This window comes from Mastacembelus armatus, chromosome 4, assembly GCF_900324485.2.
Source record: "Mastacembelus armatus chromosome 4, fMasArm1.2, whole genome shotgun sequence".
Classification (NCBI taxonomy): domain Eukaryota; kingdom Metazoa; phylum Chordata; class Actinopteri; order Synbranchiformes; family Mastacembelidae; genus Mastacembelus; species Mastacembelus armatus.
In genome coordinates this window covers 17,844,750-17,863,889 of record NC_046636.1, presented here as the reverse complement: position 1 = coordinate 17,863,889, position 19,140 = coordinate 17,844,750, and the positions used below count along the sequence as shown (strand labels likewise).

The 19,140-nt window shown below is 40.6% G+C and overlaps 2 protein-coding genes across 4 annotated transcripts; one reads left to right on the top strand and one right to left on the bottom strand.

Annotated features, from left to right (window-relative positions):
- Window positions 1–828: 828 nt before the first annotated feature.
- Window positions 829–6,293, top strand: rpl5b (ribosomal protein L5b). Its single transcript, XM_026304622.1, has 8 exons — window positions 829–937; window positions 1,400–1,469; window positions 1,560–1,675; window positions 1,822–1,956; window positions 2,382–2,584; window positions 5,062–5,239; window positions 5,851–5,939; window positions 6,135–6,293. The coding sequence occupies exons 1-8, from the start codon at window positions 935–937 to the stop codon at window positions 6,232–6,234; spliced, it is 894 nt and encodes a 297-aa protein (XP_026160407.1). The 5' UTR covers window positions 829–934; the 3' UTR covers window positions 6,235–6,293.
- A 551-nt stretch (window positions 6,294–6,844) lies between these two features.
- Window positions 6,845–14,121, bottom strand: dipk1ab (divergent protein kinase domain 1Ab). Of its 3 annotated transcripts, XM_026304620.1 has the most exons (5): window positions 14,053–14,121; window positions 8,247–8,381; window positions 8,031–8,138; window positions 7,749–7,925; window positions 6,845–7,657 (listed from the first exon to the last, which is right to left on the bottom strand). In XM_026304620.1, exons 1-5 carry the CDS (start codon window positions 14,104–14,106, stop codon window positions 6,845–6,847), a joined length of 1,287 nt encoding a protein of 428 aa, XP_026160405.1. In that variant the 5' UTR covers window positions 14,107–14,121. The 3 variants fall into 3 exon arrangements, with proteins under 3 accessions (XP_026160405.1, XP_026160404.1, XP_026160403.1); XM_026304619.1 differs by lacking the exon at window positions 7,749–7,925 and having other exon boundaries at window positions 14,053–14,106; XM_026304618.1 differs by lacking the exon at window positions 8,247–8,381 and having other exon boundaries at window positions 14,053–14,106.
- Window positions 14,122–19,140: the final 5,019 nt, after the last annotated feature.

Below are 19,140 nucleotides of genomic sequence, written 5' to 3'. Positions count from 1 at the left end.
TATGTTCTTTGATATTTCAAGTGCATTCAATGCCATCCAATTAGTTACAATGAAAGACAAGCTCAAAGAGATGGGGTGCACCCCTCCTTGTTTCCTGGATCACAGATTACCTGACAGAAAGGCCACAGTTCATCAGGCTGGGGAAATGCATCTCTGGTAGAGGTCTAAGCAGCACAGGGGACTGTTTTGGTTCTATTCCTGTACACACTATACACAGCAGACTTCACTTACAATTCAGAGTACTTCCACATCCAGAAGTATTCTGATGATACTGCAATTGTTGCATGTATCAGGAATGAACAGGAAAAGGAGTACTGGTCTGATAAAATCCTTCAGACTCTGGAGTCACAAAAACTCCCTCCCACTGAACACCTCTAAAACCAAATGAAATAGTAGTGGATTGTCGAAGGTCTAGACCTCCTCCTTATGCAGTAAACATTTTATCGAACATTTTCTTTAAAAAAAAACTATGAAAAATCTCAGATGTAGCAAATTGGTACATGTGACTGAATAGGGGTTCAACCATTCCCACACCTCATTTATTTGCAAAAACTATGGAAAATACTTTAAAACATTATTAAAATATGAATTTGTGTCTTACAAGAGCCCAATGTTTATAACATATAGAGCAAAGTCTGAAATAACACATATAATAAAATTATATAATAAATAGTAAAAAGTAGAAGGTTAAAATCACAAAAAAGTATAATACAGACACGGAGTTTCAATTAAAAAAAGAGCGCAGGTATTATGGCGCATGGCGGCCCCAGGTCGATAGGGGGCAGAGTGGAAATCCTCTGCAGCATGGCTCCTCATCCTGTCACACGCTACTTACAGAGCATGCGCACGATGATCTTCCTTTTTCCAGTGCAGCAGAGTCAAGCCCCAGTCTTTGGCTCCTGGCTCCTTCATAAGGAGACAAAAAGACTGCAAAATGGTTTGTAATTCCACCCAATATGTGCCTACATGCATACCTAACAAAGGCGTTTTGTCTCGTGTGCTGTCAGATGTTTCAAATGATGTCGCTGACTTTCAGATGGACATAGATTCAGTCGTGCTAAGGCTCACCCAGGTCTGCTTAAACGTGGCCTAATGGCTACCCTCCCAGGTCCAGGGTTCCCTGGTGTTAGTGAGCTGTCTTACTGTGCTCGTTTCAGCACAGTGTGAACAGCGAGTCCTTAAATTCACACCCTAGGTATTTCCTTGTTAATCAGCTGTCCTTTAGCCAAGCTGCCTGTCGGCCAGCCAGCTCAGCGGCTCAGCCTGCTAATGCTAGCTCTGTCTGACGGGCTCTGGTACCCCATGACACTCACAGCCGACAGCTACGGCGCACTCACTGTTTGTTATTTTGACAGTTTGTTCCCTCATGGTGACTCGGTGCTTGTCCCCTCCCCTGCAGGGTTTTGTTAAAGTGGTGAAAAACAAGGCCTACTTCAAGAGGTACCAGGTCAAATTCAGGAGGAGGAGAGGTAAGATCCTCGTGTGTGTCGGTCTTCATCCTGATGTTCAGGGTGATTTGTGTGTAAGTTGTAAATAATCATAGTGTTTGTTCCTTCCAGAGGGAAAGACTGACTACTTCGCTCGTAAACGCCTGGTCGTTCAAGACAAGAACAAGTACAACACACCTAAGTACCGCATGATAGTCCGTTTCTCTAACAGGGACATCATCTGCCAGGTGAGTGGACACACAGCCTTTTTTTTTTTTTTTTTTTTTTAATTCAGATGGAGGCTTCATCTTTGTTTTTCACTTCTAATAATGTCTTACTGAGAAGTGTCAGTGGTGTGCTTGTCAGTTCATCATCATGTATGACTGTGTTGCAGATTGCCTATGCCAAGATTGAGGGTGATATGATCGTGTGTGCTGCCTACTCACACGAGCTGCCAAAATATGGGATCTCCGTGGGCTTGACAAACTACGCAGCAGCCTACTGCACTGGTCTGCTGCTGGCCCGCAGAGTATGTAGAAATCTGATTGATCATACTTCTCTTTTTGCCTGGTATCACCTGTGTTTTAATGTCTGGACTGTGAAGAGATTGAGTTCGTGAATACCCTTGATCAGGGGTTTCTAACTCCAGTCCTCGATGGCCACTGTCCTACTTGTTCTCCAACTATCCCTACCCTACCCACTACTGATTACCTGCATCAGGTGTGTTCGGCCAATCAGAAGCTGCAAGGGCAGGGATAGTTGGAAAAGTAGGACGGTGGCCCTTGAGGACTGGAGTTAGAGACCCTTGATGTAGATTTAACCTTCCTGAGGTTGTCTTTTAGTAGAAACTGGGTCACACAGTTAACTCACCTTCTTTGATCATCTGTTGAAAACAAAAATAAAAGTCGGTCGCTGAAGTGTCAAATTCTAAATCTTTAAATTTTCTGACTTTAGTTGCTGAACAAGTTTGGCCTGGATAAGGTGTACGAAGGCCAGGTGGAGGTGACGGGTGATGAGTTCAATGTGGAGAGCGTTGATGGTCAGCCAGGCGCTTTCACCTGCTACCTGGACGCTGGGCTCGCTAGAACCACCACAGGCAACAAGGTGTTCGGTGCTCTTAAGGGAGCTGTGGATGGTGGCCTGTCCATCCCACACAGGTAACCTCTCCTACATACGTGTTTGGATCTGAAGTGCTTTGCTTGGTGATGCGGGCAATGTGAGGAAATGTGTTATTGGCTTGGAATGATGCAGTCTTAGGCAACACCTTCAATCCATGGCATGGCTGGCTTAAATCCTAGTTTCTCTAACCGAACTGAAATAAACATTCTGCAGATGAATGCAGAAACATCTTAATAAAAATTACCATGGTGGTTTCTTCTACGACCAGCTGCTTTCTGTTGTTGGACAATGTTGATACTTGCGTGAAATATCTAAACAGCTTTAAAAAAAAAAAAAAAAAATCAAACATTTGGAGTTTTAAAGTCTTATCTGCAGAGTGCCTGAATAGAGGGACTTGAATAGTAGTTGAGTAATGCATTATGAGTGCATCAAATATGAAAGGGATATTAATAGATGAACACCACCGACCTGAGGCTGACAGTTTTGCTTGTCACCTGTGCGGGTTAGTCATCAGTTTGTCAGGGAAGGGAGCTGTAAATCCTGGATCTGTCAGCTCCTACATCCTATCGGATGTGTCTTCTAAAGAGGGCACTTAGGGGGTGAGAAAAACATGCACAGCTTTGTGTTTTCCAGAAGTGCTTTTGTTGTCTTCATATGCTAGGTGTGGGCATTTTCACTGGGAACTATTCAGCAATTATCAAAGATCATGTCAAGCCATTTTGAGTGTATTTCATAATAGGAACGTATACTCTGGCTTAGTAAATGCCATCAAACTTCAAAAACCCTCCTCCTACCTGAAGCTAATGGGTAGCATGTTGCTGTCATCTTTTTGAGGTTTCCTCTGCATGTTGATCATGAAATTTACTAATGTGGTTGACGAATCTGTTTAACACACCCCACTTTTGTCTGGATGCCTCACATTTAAATGGATGTGCAGAGTTATGTGCCAAGTTTGCACTGCTTGTTTCTGCTGTTTATATGAGGTGCTGTAATTGAATGATATGCCGACCTCGCTATTGCATTATTTCCAGGCGATGGTAAATGCAAGAGAAAAGTCTCTTGCAATATTTGATTTTTATGTGGGAAGGTACTAGAAGATGATTTCACTGTCGTCTGCATGAACACCTCTTTTTGACCTGTATGCCAGCTGCTGGGATAGAAAAGAGTCATTAAACAAGTTAAGTTTATGCCCGCACATCCTTGTAGGACCATGGTGCTGTGTTGAAAGTAGCGTTAGCCATTTGACTATGAAAATGGAAAACAAACGGTTGCTGTTGCCGGTTTTTAAAAATGATGGCTACGTACTAATTTGGTACCTGCTACCAGGTACTACACCCTAATGGAAAACCCCAAAAACCGAGTCGAGTAGAGCAGACTAGTGCTAGTGGAAAAGCCCCGTTAGAGTAGGCCCATTTACACGATACATTGTGTGTGCCTGTGTAATGCATGAATTTTCAGTACCAGCGGAGTGGCTGACCACATGTGGAGATAGCCTCACATGACACAGCCATTTTCACTGTTATGTTTTGGTTTTAGGCAGATTTAAATGCAGTCTGCACCGCTCGTCTGCATTTATGTGAAAGCGAGGTGACCACTGATGATTGTCTTGACACCCCTACATACCTGTTTTTCCATTTCTACTGAGTCAGTCACCGTTTAGACATGTTATAGATGCTAAGAATAAAGTGCAAAGAGCATGATTTGGTGAGGGTATTTAGACATACACTTGTAATGGCAGATATGAGTGGTGCCCATGTGGCTGTGAAAGTATTCAACAATCTGTGAATATCACGTACATGCCGTTACACTAGTGCATAGGATGAATTGTACATGGCCTATGTTCATTAGCCCATGAATTAATAATGCCTTGCACTTTCTGGTATGGCTGCATGATTTAGTCATGTTTGGGTATCACACTTAGGACAGTGTGTCTTCAGAATGTTAATCAGACACCATAAGATCTTATTGTTTCACAACATAAAATTATGATTCTGTCATGTTAGTATTAGATATGCTCCATCAGACTGGTGCGCCTTATGTGGGCCATATGGCCTGTTAAGAGAGAGAGAGATAAAACAAGGACAGGGTGAAAACTCGGATCAGGAGAAAAACAAGCTGTTGCTGTTTCATAGTTACTTTAACCAGAGGCAGGTTAACTTCAGCAGCTGTGCTGCTTGATCTGATATATTGACCTTTACATGTCCAACAAGAAAGTTATCCCTTTGCCACACTCTAGTGTTTTATCACCGACAAGCACATAGAATGTTTGAGCAGAGCAGATGAGGCTTGTTTTGTGTACTTCAGATGCTCCCAGTTCTGGAATTTTATTTGTTCTGTCTTCATGCGGACATGTAATGCAAAATGTGATGGAGAAATCTACTGTGCAAAATGGTGAGAGAAAACCGTGATCATCGAAATCATACTTTACCCAGAGTAGTACAACTTTAATGTTCTGTTGGTTGGTTCCATTTCACTAAACCTGCTGCTGACTGACCTCTCTGCATGCTCCCCCCAGCACCAAGCGTTTCCCTGGGTATGATGCAGAGAGCAAGGAATTCAATGCTGAGGTCCATCGCAAGCACATCATGGGCATCAATGTGTCAGAGTACATGAGCTACCTGATGGAGGAGGACGAGGAGGCTTACAAGAAGCAGTTCTCCCGCTTCATCAAGAATGGAGTCACCCCTGATTTGGCAAGTACTCTTATGTATTACTGCATTATCTTTCCATTCTTTTGCCTCATATTGAAACAGTCTAAGTAGCAGCCAGGACTTGTAGAGAATCATGGTAATGAGATCATATCACTCTTGGCCATCTTAAGTAGTTTCAATTTGGCCATAGTTCATACATAAAAGGGCTTTCATTCATATTTATGAGAATGAAGCTGGTGAACTAAGACATTATTCTTTTTGAAGTCTACAGATGGAGGTCTGAACTCTCATTCTCACCTCATGAACATGTTATCACATTCCCTAACTTTGTTCAGTAGTTCACTGATCAGTTCCTAAACTATAGTAACCCATTCCTTACTAACCACAACAACGTTCAGTTTTTTTTTGTGGTGACGACTTACTGAACAATATGCTACACCCAGTCTGGCCACTGAGATTGATTTGGTGTAAGGAGCAAAGTGACTCAGGGTTGAGAGTAGCAAAAGATATTGTGTTGAAGTTTGAGGTATTAAAAAGATTTAATACCTTTTTTCTTATACTGAAAACATTGTTCTGCAAAAAATGTATCATTACTGTCTGTTACAATTTAGATTTGAAGCTGACAATTTTTTTTTTTTTTTTTTTACTCTCAGATTGAGGAAATGTACAAAAAGGCTCATGCTGCCATTCGTGAGAACCCAGTCCATGAAAAGAAGCCTCCCAAAGAAGTCAAGAAAAAGAGGTGAGAAATTCTAATGCTGATGTTTTATGCAGTGAACTGACGGTTCAATGGGACTATAAAAGATTCCAGTGCATTTTGTATTTAGCCCTACACAACTATTTCAGAAATCTATCTTCATCTGTCTTTTTGAACTAGTTTTAGACAGCGACATGCATAAAACAGAAAATGGTAATTGTGAATGTTTCTGTCACCTAGGTGGAACCGTGTGAAACTCTCTCTGGCCCAGAGGAAAGACCGTGTCGCCCAGAAGAAGGCCAGCTTCCTCCGGGCTCAGGAACAGGAGGCTGCAGATTGAGGCGTCAGTCTGCTCGGTTCCTAATGGAAATTTGTTCTAATAAATCACTTGAAAAAGAGGCACATTTGTTGCGTACTTTTTCATATTGCATTTTAATGTATGCTACACCTGCAGTTCTAATGGTCTGTGGAACCACTTTTATCTGGGGGATTATTTTTCTACGTGATTTAACCACTAACTTACACCATAGTCTATCGGCTGATTAGGTAATTCTAAATGCAACTGTACAGTGGAAAGATTAAAAGTTTCTGCAGACAGACATATGTTCTATATGTTCTATATGTGTTTGTCTTTTGAAACAGTTTTGACAGTAACTTGGTGATTAGTAAAGGCAAATTAAAGTGGAAATAGGTGGTGCACTGCAAAAGCTAAACCAAGCACTTACTATTCAAGCAATGATTTAGTCAAATTTAATTTATATTTCATAAAAGTTTCACTTTTTCCTTTTGTTACTGTGCAGTAAAGTTTTATATAGGATTACACAATTTAATATTAGTTGCACTCCTTGACAGATGCTTCAGGATAAAACACCGTTTCCACAGTGGGCCTGTCTGGCTGTTCTACTGAAGAACTTGAAGGGACAGGAAGTTGTCTTTGCAGTGCTCTCTTATTAGGAGTCTTTTGTATGAGAGATTTTCTTCCACAGCAAAGTCTTAAGGTTGTTCAGAATTAGTGAGTGTTCGATTTCCATCTGTTCTGCAGAACCTTTCAGTGCAATGCAGGCATACAGCTGCTTCTCAAGCTCATCGCTCACATCAGACGGTGCTCCTCTCAGAATATAGTGCTTGAGTGCTTCGCAGGCTTTGGCTAAGTTTGGCCTGGCCACTTCAGGTGTGCAGCGGTGCTTGGTGAGGTCACAGGAAGTCAGACAGTCCATCCCGTAGAGACAGTCCTCGTCCACATCGCAGCGCTGCTGCCTTATGTTCTCCTGGAAGATGGCTTCAGGAACAATATACTGTGCGTCCATCACCTTCAGGTCATGGCGGTCGTTGTAGCCAAAGGTGTTGGCACTTACGTCGCACATTAGGAAGCTGCCAAAAGGGCCATGGAAAATGTCCTCCACCAGTTCTAGTAGGCCAATGGAGATCTTTGCCTTGTGTGGCCAGGAGGGGGTGAACCACAGGTCCATGCTGCGCCGGAGACCAGTAGGAATCCACAGCTCAATGATCCAGGGTAGTCTGATCCCATATAGAGGAGAGTGTGGCACCTTCTCCATCACATACAGGTCTCCACAGAATCCCAGTAACTTGGGCATGTGCTCTCTGTCTTGTAGGACTAATGCTAACAGGAACTCATTGAGCTGCAGCAGAGCCCACGTGGAGCGAGCCTCAGGCAGCGAGATGTGACCATCCTTATTGGCATCTGCAATGGACAATACTTGGATTGCTAGTTCAGCAAGGTTGGCCTGATCCCCCACTTTAGCCTGTAAATAAATTCAAATGTTTTAGAAACAAACCAAGGGTCTTAGCTAAGACTTACTGTTGCACTAGTGTTGGTAATCAGGCCTTCCAAACCTTCAGGTGGCTGAGGATCATATCCCTGAACTTTTCCACTGAGGTTCCCTTGGTGGGCTTGTTGAAGGCCACACCCTCCTTTCTGGGCTCCATCTCACTTCCCAAATCGTAATGAGGAGCCTCCTCCATCTGGCACTTAATGACCCCCTCCAGGTCTCCCCAGCTCCCTGAGTAAACCTAAAATAAACAATGTAGCTCTGAGGAGCAGTGGAATTAATAACACGCAGGCTGAGTGTTTGAAAAAATAAATATATAAAGCTACAAAAAAAAAAAAAGTCTGACCTGGCTGTTGGGCTTGGCAGTGAAGCACTTTCCCAGATAAAGTGTGTCTTTGTCACACAGACTGCTGCAGGCCGAGCCATCAATGACTCCTTTTCTGTACTTGTCACACTGCAAAATACAATGGGGACCACCATAACAACACAAAAGAAACAGGAATATGCATTTAGTATGACAAGGTTTTGATCAGTAGGTACATATAGAAAATTAAACACTTACTATTGAATTTTTGCATTCGTGCCCACGACACAGCTCTGTGTAGGATGAGTACTCCACGTACACTATCCAGCTGCCCACGAACACTGCCAGCCAGGAAAAGAACAGGTACTTCATGTGAAGGTAGGAGAATCTGGCCTGGTGGAAACATATTTCAAATGCCAATCACTGCTAGAACTATTATCAGGTAGAGTTGGCTCATCAGTCTGTCCACACAGTGTGCCCTTTTTCTGACAATTTTATTTTTTGTGTCAAAGCAGTGACCTTCTCCATTCACCTGAATATTCTTAGAAGCAATGTTAAGTCTGGGGATAAAACACAGTATATAGATGGCCCACAGACTTAAAAGTAGGCCAATAATGCAAGGACTGTCCCATTTAAAGAGGTACTGATCTTTTAGAGCTGCAACGATTAGGCTGAATCTATCAGTTGATTGTGACAAGAAGTATTAGCACTGATTTTCATTTTTCTTCCAAATCTAAAAAATAATATTTGCAGGATAATCTAAGCAGAGATTTTAAAAAGTGATTAATGATTTCCACAACTTGCAGATTCCCAAATAGATCCTCATGGTCACGCCAGCACTTTGGGTGGTAGCTCATTGCCACTAGTGAGTGTGTGTATGAAAATGAGAGGCAAATTGTAAAACAGTTTCTTCTTGAATTCTTAATTAAAAGATAAATACAGCCATTTGTAGTTCTGTTTTTGGCCTCATGGGGGCAGCAGAACCTGTAAACACAACGGATCACAACGGATATACAGGCTTAGCTAGTAGTTTATTAGGTACACTAAATAAATAAATAAATAGTCCTCAAACACTGAAACTGCATCAAAACTTTAATGCAGAAAGATGTTAAACTAAAACAGTGAGCTAAAAGATGCTAAATCTACCCACAGAGCTATAGGAGCCTGTGGAGTCTTACAGTTATAATTCTATATTAGTTCAGTCCTAGGGGCTCCTTTCATAATACAAATACTCGACCCATTTTTAATATAAACAAATGAATGAATGCAGTTTTAAATGGCAGGTTTAAAAAAAAAACTTTGCAACCATTCTTCACTCTATTCTCTAGTAGTTGCTAGATATTGACTGTGTTTGTTGATATGACATTGGAAAGGTAACATCAACTATTTAACTGAAAATACTCTTTTATCAAAGTGATAACATATTTGGGAAGAGTCACACTTTTGCACTCCTAAGATCATTATTAATGAATCAGACGTGCTCAATATGCAGTCTGTCAAGCACACAAAAGATAAGATTAAAATAAGTTATTATAGTGGCATTATTGATGTTTCATTCAGCCTATTAGTAAGCGAACTGGCCTGTAAGTGGAATACAAATTAGTTCCTAACTGAGTTGTATCATAGAGTACATCATTAATACAATTGCTTCTAAAGAGGTGCTCTGTAATTAACAGTAAATGCTGTTTGTGGTCTGGAACAGCAACGGTGGAACATTTACAGTGACTCCAGATTCATTACCTTGTCCTTTGATTTTCTTTCTAATTCCCCAGCTGATAAATATAGCCTTCTCAGAGCCATAATAGCTTTCCTCCGATTGAAAAACATTGCTGAAAAAATATCTCTCCTCTTTTTCCTTTCTGTTACTCTCTACACTATATCTTTATGATCTTTCCAGATTAACACATAATGGCTTGATGGTCACTCTACTTTTGCCATACACTGAAGACAACAGAATATGAGGTTATGCAGTATCTGGTGTTGAAAGGATTACATTTGTATATGTCATTTGTATCTTTCTCTAAATGGATTTTCCATCCATTTTCTACTTTGACACCAAGTGATAATACAGAAATCCCTCTTTCAGACAGCTTCTATCTGTCTCTCTGATCCAATTTCTCTCCAAACATGGGTCTTCAAGCTCATGAGAATCAGACTTCATTTATTTCAAACTTGTTGTTTGAGATGGATGATTGCTTGTGAGCTTTATTGATCCCTCAAAAGAGAAGAAAACTTCTTGCACTTACATAAACTGGAAGGAAAGACAGAGTCAGGTGAGTTTAACTTTAACTTGCTGGGTGTATTTTATGTTCTTTTGAATATGGTCATACTGTACAGTCTGCCTGATCCGATCACATGCCACTGATTCTCATTTTAATACAAGTTGTTAAGGCGTGGGGATCTACAGTATGTACATCTGTGGGCTAAAACCTAAACAATGAGCTGAAAGATGTTAAAATACTCCATAGAGCTGAGCAGTAGTGCAGCTGGGTGAAGTGAAGTGATAATACCCTATTTGTCTCTACACCTGACATATTTTGTATCACACAGTCGATCTATTGTTAATTTCATCAATACTGATTGGTGTAGTTTTAAATCTTACTTTTATGAGAAATAAGAATAAGAATAAGAAAACGTTTATTTGTCCCACAATGGGGAAATTGCATTGTTGCAACAGTAAGTACAGTACACAGCAGAGAGCCAGAAGTAGCAAGATGTGAGATAAATAGGAAATTAAATGTTATCCTGGCAATGTGGAAAAGGCTTTGAGATCGAATTCACGGGAAATGTATAGAAATAGGGGTTACACTAGAATAGTTGGCCACAGTGTTTCTACAACCCTTGCTCTGATTGCCATACATATCTTTAATTGGGATTTGCCTGCACCTAATTGCAGTCTACAAATATTGTAAATATAATATGACATTATGTAATATACTCCAGTTTCCTCCCACAGTCCAAAAACATGCATGTTAGGTTGATTGGTGACTCTAAAATTGCCCGTAGGAGTGAGTGTGAGTGTGTGAGGTTGTCTATCTTTGTGTGTCTATATGTGGCCCTGTGATGGACTGGTGACCTGTCCAGGGTGTACCCCTGCCTTCCACCCGAGAGAGAGCTGGGATAGGCTCCAGCAGATCCCCGTGACCCTGAGCCAGGAAAAGCGGGTATAGAAAATGGATGGATGGATGGATGGATGGATTATATAATATGATATATTAAAATATCTTCTCAATATTTTTTGAATGACTGCTGTCTGTGCTGTTAATGAAATAAGTTCAGTCAATACATACATACAAATACCCACAAGATATAGAAAATAAGCTGATTATTGATTACAAGCTCTTTAAGTTAGGTTATTTGACTGTGGTTTCTGCTGCTTTATCTATTGATTGGTTCACTTACAAACCTGACCATACAGACCCACAGCAAATTTAACAACAGTGAACACACAAGTAGGCCTACAGTATGCACCTTGCATTGACTTTTCCATAGGTAAAATGCATCAACAGCAAAAGCATTATAGACATAACACTCTACGGAGAAATGTATGGTTTGCGTTTTCTAATCAATATTTTGTGGCTTTCATCTGACCAATTTATTTCTATCTCTGGGATCATGTATTGACCCTTTGTGAGGGCAGAGAATTCCACAAACATGTCTAATGAGGTAATATTGATTGTGGCTGCTGTGACAGCTATTAATTAGAGACTGACTGGGAACTGTGGCCATATGCTGAGGTGGGTGGAAAGAAACCATCTGTCATTCTCTGGTTGAACTCCTTCCTCTACATCTAACCACAGCCCTGTTACCCAAACTATATTAAACCTGAAAGTTTTACAAAATTACATACAAAGATTTGAATATGTGCTGTAATTGACAGAGTGCCATCTGATGTTACTACAGTGGTGGAGAAGATATTAAAGCTGATCAAGAGCAGCACATCACTGTTCTGACACTTGGGTTTTGCAGCCGGCACACCATTCATACATTATGTATGATTATAAAGCCATCCCCTCAGAGGCTGCCGGTTAATGGGTTACAGTGCAGAGCTGAGAAAGACATGAAAACACAAAAACAAAAGATGGAAAGATCTGGAAGAGTAGAGTAATAGGAGATATTTGATATCAGATGAATATCAAAACAACCATGAGAAAGGATCCACATAAGATGCTGAAGGAAAGGACCACCTGAGCAGTCCAGCATCCCCCTCCATTTGCCACAGACTGAAGGAAAAAGGATGCCACACTGTCTGAACAGACACTACAAAGATCTGACTCATCACAGTCCCAACAGCAGCCCCCTCCCTGACTCAGTGCCAAAAACTCTCACAGTCTAACACAAATACCACAGGGTCCAAACATTAATAAATGCAGGTACATCTTATTCCTGCAACTGTTCCTGTTCCTGGAACTGTTGCTTCCGGATGGGGGAAGCTGTGATCCGCACAAAGATCCTAGTATGACTGATGTAAGTAGTATGGTTATGGGTAATATGACACATTTCCATTTAAGCCCTATTCAAACACCACTGAAATGAATTTGAATAATGACCAGATTTTAATTTTCATACACAACTAATTTAATACTTCACACACAGCTGCAGTTAGAGTGCTGTCTCTGACTTGTATTGTTGTCTCTCTGAGGACATGCTAGTTCTTTTTCTTTTTAGTTTCCAGTTTGTCCAAATGATTTACTTTAAATAGAAATGACATTGATCAAAAATAATGAATGTAAACATATTACTGCAAAATTTCTTGAACAAAAGCTCTTAATGTAATGAAAATCAGTCTCAGTAAATGTCACTATTCAGCATCAAGTTTGACTAATAAGGTTTTTATTAGGCACAAAATACTTTTACCCAATTTACCTTTAAGCTGTATGTCTGCAGTTTTATATATTACGCCACAATCAAAAAAAAAATAAAATAAAATGATTGTTTTTATCATGTGCCATTGGAAAGGAGTATATGCAGAAAAACATGCGTATGTTTGGTTGTAACACATGCACTTTGTAAACAAAATTCCAGTTAACAGGACTTATCTGTTTCTGTATTTCAGTGGAAGTCGTGTCTCTCCAAGGATCACTGAATGACACTTCTTAAGTTGTCACTGGAAGGCTGAGGTGGCCTAGAAAACTGAGCGATGCTGCTGGCCGTCCCTTGAGACAGCCTGTCTCTCACTCTGTTCACTGCACATGACAGGTTTTGTGTCTAACATGCAGGGGACACATGCGGCCCCAGCTGAGATGACAGGACTAAAACTGGTGAAGCAAATGGCTGTAGCTGAGTCTCAGATATGCAACCAAACTTTAAAAAGAATTCCGACATGTGTCAATGGGATGATATAATAGGGTGTATTTTAACACTTCAGTCAACCAGTAAATGTGCTGAAGCTGACTTGAATTTTAAAATTTGGGTTTCTGAAACCTCCATGTGCCCTTGAGGGGCTTCCCCAGCAGAGTTTAAATTTACTTGTGAAGACTAGTCACTGTGGACTCCACCTAATTTCACTTACAGCAAACTGTTACATAATATTCTTCAACAGCTTCCAAAATCAGGAAGATTAGGGCAGCATTATATCAAATACAGGTCTGTGGTTTAATGTCAGTGGTTCATTTAAAAAAGGGATAGTGGAGCAGCACTAACATTTCTTACTCTGTGGGGAAGTGCATATAGAACACTTCCCGATCCTCGTAATACACGGTGCTCATAAACTTCTGCAGCCTCTGTAACACCATCACTTAAATGTATGACTGGACCAGCTGGAGGCAGGGTTGCCATAGCAACTTGGATCAGGAGGATGGTTGATTTCTGTCAAGCCGTCGTGCATCAAGTGCCTTTATGAGTCAGTCTGAGAAACCAGTGCAGCAATACGTACAAATTACCACCAATCCATGTGCAGTATATGCTGGTCAAATACTGAAACAGTACATGCTATAATGAGGCGGATCGCCGCTTAACATCTACTCTTAAAGTACGAGGGTATAATACAGGCAGGCTTTCCAGCCGGGCTAGATTCCTAATCTGGTTTAACACTGAAGTGAAGTGGGATTTCCCAGAATCTTACCTGAACGTACAGAGGCTTTCTGAAGAACCCCCATGGAAACAGAGCCCTTGCCATGGCCAGTGCAGAACATCTCACAACAGCTGCCGAAGAAAGAAATTCGGCGCACACTTCAGGGGGTGTCAGGCAACGCCTATACTGGACGGACCCTGGAGTATTTCCAGATGCAGAACATAAGAAAGTGTGTCGGCAGCGCCGTAGATGTGCGCTGTGATGCGGCGAGACAGCAGACTGAGCCGCGCCGCCGACTGCAGGCAAGTCAGCCTCATATTGGCCATGATCACTTCTGGGGCGTTTTGACCAATTACAGACGGAGGCTGGGTACCACTGTCACCTTTACCGTTTCGGTGTGTTTTTTCTATTCTGACATCACTTTCACACATAGACCTTCAACTTTAAAGCTGCACTAATCAATCATTCATCATTCAATCATCTTTACATTACCATTCTGTTTGTAACATGAAAGGTGTTACTTGCAGTGATGATTCCACAGAGAAGGACCATTTGACTCTAGGCTGACTCAGTTCTATAGAGTGGCTGTTTTTTTTTTTTCACCCCACTATATTTGCTGTTTTCTGTACACTACATGTCCAGCATCAACAGAACAGACAGGCAAAAGCAGTAACTACCTGCTGAGCTAAGTGGAAATATGGCAGATAAAGAGACAGATATTTTTCTCAGAAGTTGGTGGAGAGCCAATCAGAACTGAAATAAGAGAGACATGGCCTGAATGCAGATTAAGCCAGACCATAGCAGTCTAAAATTGTCTTTTATCAAGTGAGAAGGCCTGTAAGAAAAGAGTTTGCATGATGTTAATGTTGTAGTGGGACCTCAGTGAGGCATTTGTGTATTAAAACTAAGAGGAACTTTACATTTGAAGTTTTTTTATATATATTTTAAAACAGATGACCTACACAAATAACCTCATTTCCCCAGAATAATGTATTGATGTGAGAGTTGTAAAGACATGCCCGTTGCAACACAACAATCAGAAAGTTATCTCATGCAGGTGATGGCGTTCTCCCTGGAGGGTGAGAGAGATCTCTTTAGGCTTATCACAGCTCAGAAGGAAGCTTGTGTCAGCAGAGGAGGGGGGTAGAGAATATAAAGCTGTCAGCTTGAGTACCAAAAATGGGATCCCAAATCATCTCATCCTTGTTTTGATTTATATTTCATCAGGTTTAGTCTAGATCATATTCAATATATAACAGTAGAGGAGCCGAGGAAACAGGTGTACAATATTGTCTTCTTTATGCACTAAGATCACAGACATCAAGAATATGACACATAAAAAGCATAAATAACAAAATGTACTTGTCTGGAGCTGCAGTTCCTGAAGTTTGCAAGATTTCCAAAGTTCTTACCCCGTTATGTTTGATTAGGTCTCTGTATGTGAGTCTGTGGGATGGGAGACAGCTCACTGGTATCATATAAATGAAGATACACAAGACTGTAAAACTGTGCCTCAAGGGAATGCACCAGCCAAAGGTAATGGGCACTCCCAGTCATACAGCACATTAGCATGTGCAGCAAACACATTATCATCCATCAAAAGGTATTGCCAAGCATGAAAACACAAAAGAGCAAGTTGTTTGTACAGTTAGACACAAGAAATCTAATTGCTCAAAAATAAAGGCTTACTGCAGTGCAACAAAGTAGCAGACAAACAAAGCTAGCAGAGATGCCAGGACTATTGCATTTTCTAAAAAGGAAATTAGAGTTTGGAGGGGAGTTATAGGGGACTAGAGGACACAACCGGATGCAGATAAGGTATTTCCTGTGATTATGTAATGCTGATTACCTTCAGGCACTCTGAGTGGGCAGATAAAAAACAATCTATTTTGATATAAGAAGAAACAAATAACCTCGCTGATGCAGAGACAAATGCACCACTGGAGTGCTCAGAGAATATGACAGAGAAATAATGAGCTGGTGGGAGATAGATGGAATTTCCCAATCTGACATGTTGCTTTTCAGGTGGCTGATTAGGGCAAGTATAATAGATTAACCACAATGTGTAATATGAAAGTTCTCTGCACAAACAACCTCTTAGATGGATTAACACAAAAAACATCTGCATTGATTTCAACTCTTCATGCTCAAATTCAATTTGCTGTTCATTAACAACAATAATCTTTGTTCAGCCTCATGGCCCACACCTGCTCATTACCTTGTTTCCTTGCTCATAACATCCATCACAACCCAATAAGTGGCCTAGGTAACAAATAACAGGAAGTCTCTGATGTACAGCCCACCAGAAATCATTTTCCACATTAACATTCCTTGTTTTGGGAACAATTTTTATCTGCAGCTTGCACCTTGCTGCCTTTGTTTAGCAGAGTTTTCAAAAGTATAATCATCAGGGTAGGTCTTGGTGAGGGTTGATATTTTTAAATTCTATTTTTAATGCTAGAGGGGAAAACCAGTCACTGAAAAGGTTTTTATTAAAAGTGCATTGCTGAGAAACCAGACACTAGAAATAACTGTGGTTATTCTTCCCCCTCATGGTGAGAGCACTCAATTACAGTTTCACAGCTGACTTTCTCACATTTCTCTAGATGCTCATGACAGGAATATTCAGAATGTGTGTGAATGGTTTCTTTGTGATAAATGTCAAAGAGTTGGAAAGATGCAAGAGAGCGCACAACAAGACTAATACACTATTTACTTGTGTTTAAGTGATGTTTGCTAGAAACTTCAGTGCCTGTTTTTGGGAAATTATTCCAAAAATGTATGCATGTATTACTGTGAGTAATAGATGGTAACTAACCCACAATCCACATCTTCTTGTAGTCTTCCACAGAGAACAGGATTTTTCTAATTTCTAAGCTAATTTCTAAAAGTAATTCCTTGCAGATGGTCTAAATCAGTCACTGTTTTCCAATCTGATGTACATTTCACAATTTACAAGTTGAAAGTTCCCTCAAAATATTTCATACGAGACATATGGAAAGACAAATTTATTTCTGGAACAGCATCTTGGGAAACATGCTTTGCATAACAGATGGCGTGCATTGCGTTCACTGGATTTTATATAAATGGGATGACTAAGGTTTTCTTGATGAGCCTGTAGAATGGCTGGAACAGATGTATGTAGCAAAGTGTAATGTGATTAGCAAAAAAATAATTAATATTAAAAAAAAAAAAAAATCTACTCTTGTAAGAAATGTTTTTCATATATTCCTATATATTTACCCACAACACGACTTGAAAAGTCTGGTCTCTGTCTGGTGGCCAGAGGGTGATACTATAGGCAGAGTTCAGGAACAGCTAGAATCAGTGCATGAGCCTTGAGTTGAAACACCAGAGAGCCTGAAGACTTTAAGATTCGCCACAACACAGCAGATCACACTGCAGCAGCCACAGGGACAGGCACATGGGTGTGGAGCTGCTGGATCAGGATCAAATGAGAGCACCAGTGCTAAATGCACTTTTCTGTCACATGCACGTTAGGATATTTGGAACATAATGGCTCCATTGTAGAAAATGTATTCAGTTAGTTCACATTAGTCACACAGCAGCATTTTATGGGTCATTCCTCTAACTGGATCACCCTGAAGGATGAGATGTTTTTTTTTCCTGAAATAGATCTTCACTTCACTTCATCATTTATCTAATAAACTTTGTTTTTTTTTCTCTTCTTTCATTTTGGAAATTAACATCACTTTCTTGTTCAAAACGGGAAAAATGTGACTGTGGCTAATTAGTTTTATTGACAACACAGCCTATGATATAGTATTTCAATTTTTGTAATGGATCCACATGGGAACAGAAGTTCAGATGGTGTCTGTGAAGAAAGTGAGGGAACCAAGAGAGCAGAAACATTTCAACACCAGAGGGCACTGAATTTAACATTCAGCCCGATTAGACATTCAATATAATACTGTTGTGCTACATCCAGTTTGTTTACATTTAGGTGGCTTTGCTGAATAAAGGTAATTTTCCTTCTCCTCATATGCTGGCTGTGCATGATGTCATCCACAGTATTACAAAATCTGGGTTTACTTCTTTCCTGAAGGAAGAAAGAGGAAACAGAATCACACTTTCTGTTGGACTGCAGGAATAAGAAAAGATATCACAGAAAACCCTAGAGGTAAGTGACTTTCATGTAGGGACATGTGGTAAAGTAATAATAGCACAGGAAGTTGAAAAGAAACATAAATCACTCATTAAATCTGAATGCAGCTGGTCACAGATTGGCCTACATTTATGTCGGTTTGCTTCTGTTGCCAGCTACTGATCAGCTCTGCATGCTACCAGAGAGATGTGTACATCTGTGTAGAAACCAGGTGAGGAACTGAAGGAGAAAAGCTAAAACAGCTGGTACCAGCAACACATGAACATGAAAAAATGGCATAATTTTTCATTAATCAAGGTGCAGAGCAGTCAAATGAGCAATGTGCAGAGGAGAACTGACTCTCTGCTGTTATTTGTACAGTACACAGCTATTTTCCAGTGAATCACCCGCCTACAGCACCTCTCCTCCTACTGCAGTTCACAGCCAGTCACCAAAACATCAGACACTCTGGCCAGAAAAACAACTCATAGCGCCTCTGGAAAATGCTACTTTGCAATGAATCCCCAGGAGAATACAGCCTTACAAATTACTGCTTATAAAGCAGGAAGCTGCATATTAAGGAACAAGTTTTAATGTGTAATAGCTGTAAACAGAATGGTCACTGCCAATGTAAAAAATCAAAGCGTGAGCTGGGTTTAGACCATTGTGAGACAGGTTAGTTTTACCCTACTGATGATGTGTTGTTGCAATAGTAATCCTCCTACCTTCTCCTAAATGATTTTACAGGCCTGGACTAACACTACACAACAATAAAATCATGATTTATTCTGGTGTACTGAAATACACACACACACACACACACGCACACACACACACACACACACACACACAGTCATATCTCACTAAAGTTGTGAGGGCACTCATAGTCATAATGTTCTAGACCCTAACCCTAACACTTACCCTTAAGCCAAGCCTAAGCCTAATTCTAACCATAACCCTAAAACCAAGTCTAAACGCACAAAAAAACTTTTAAAGTTGTGAGAACCAGCCAAAATATCCTCACAAGTATGGTC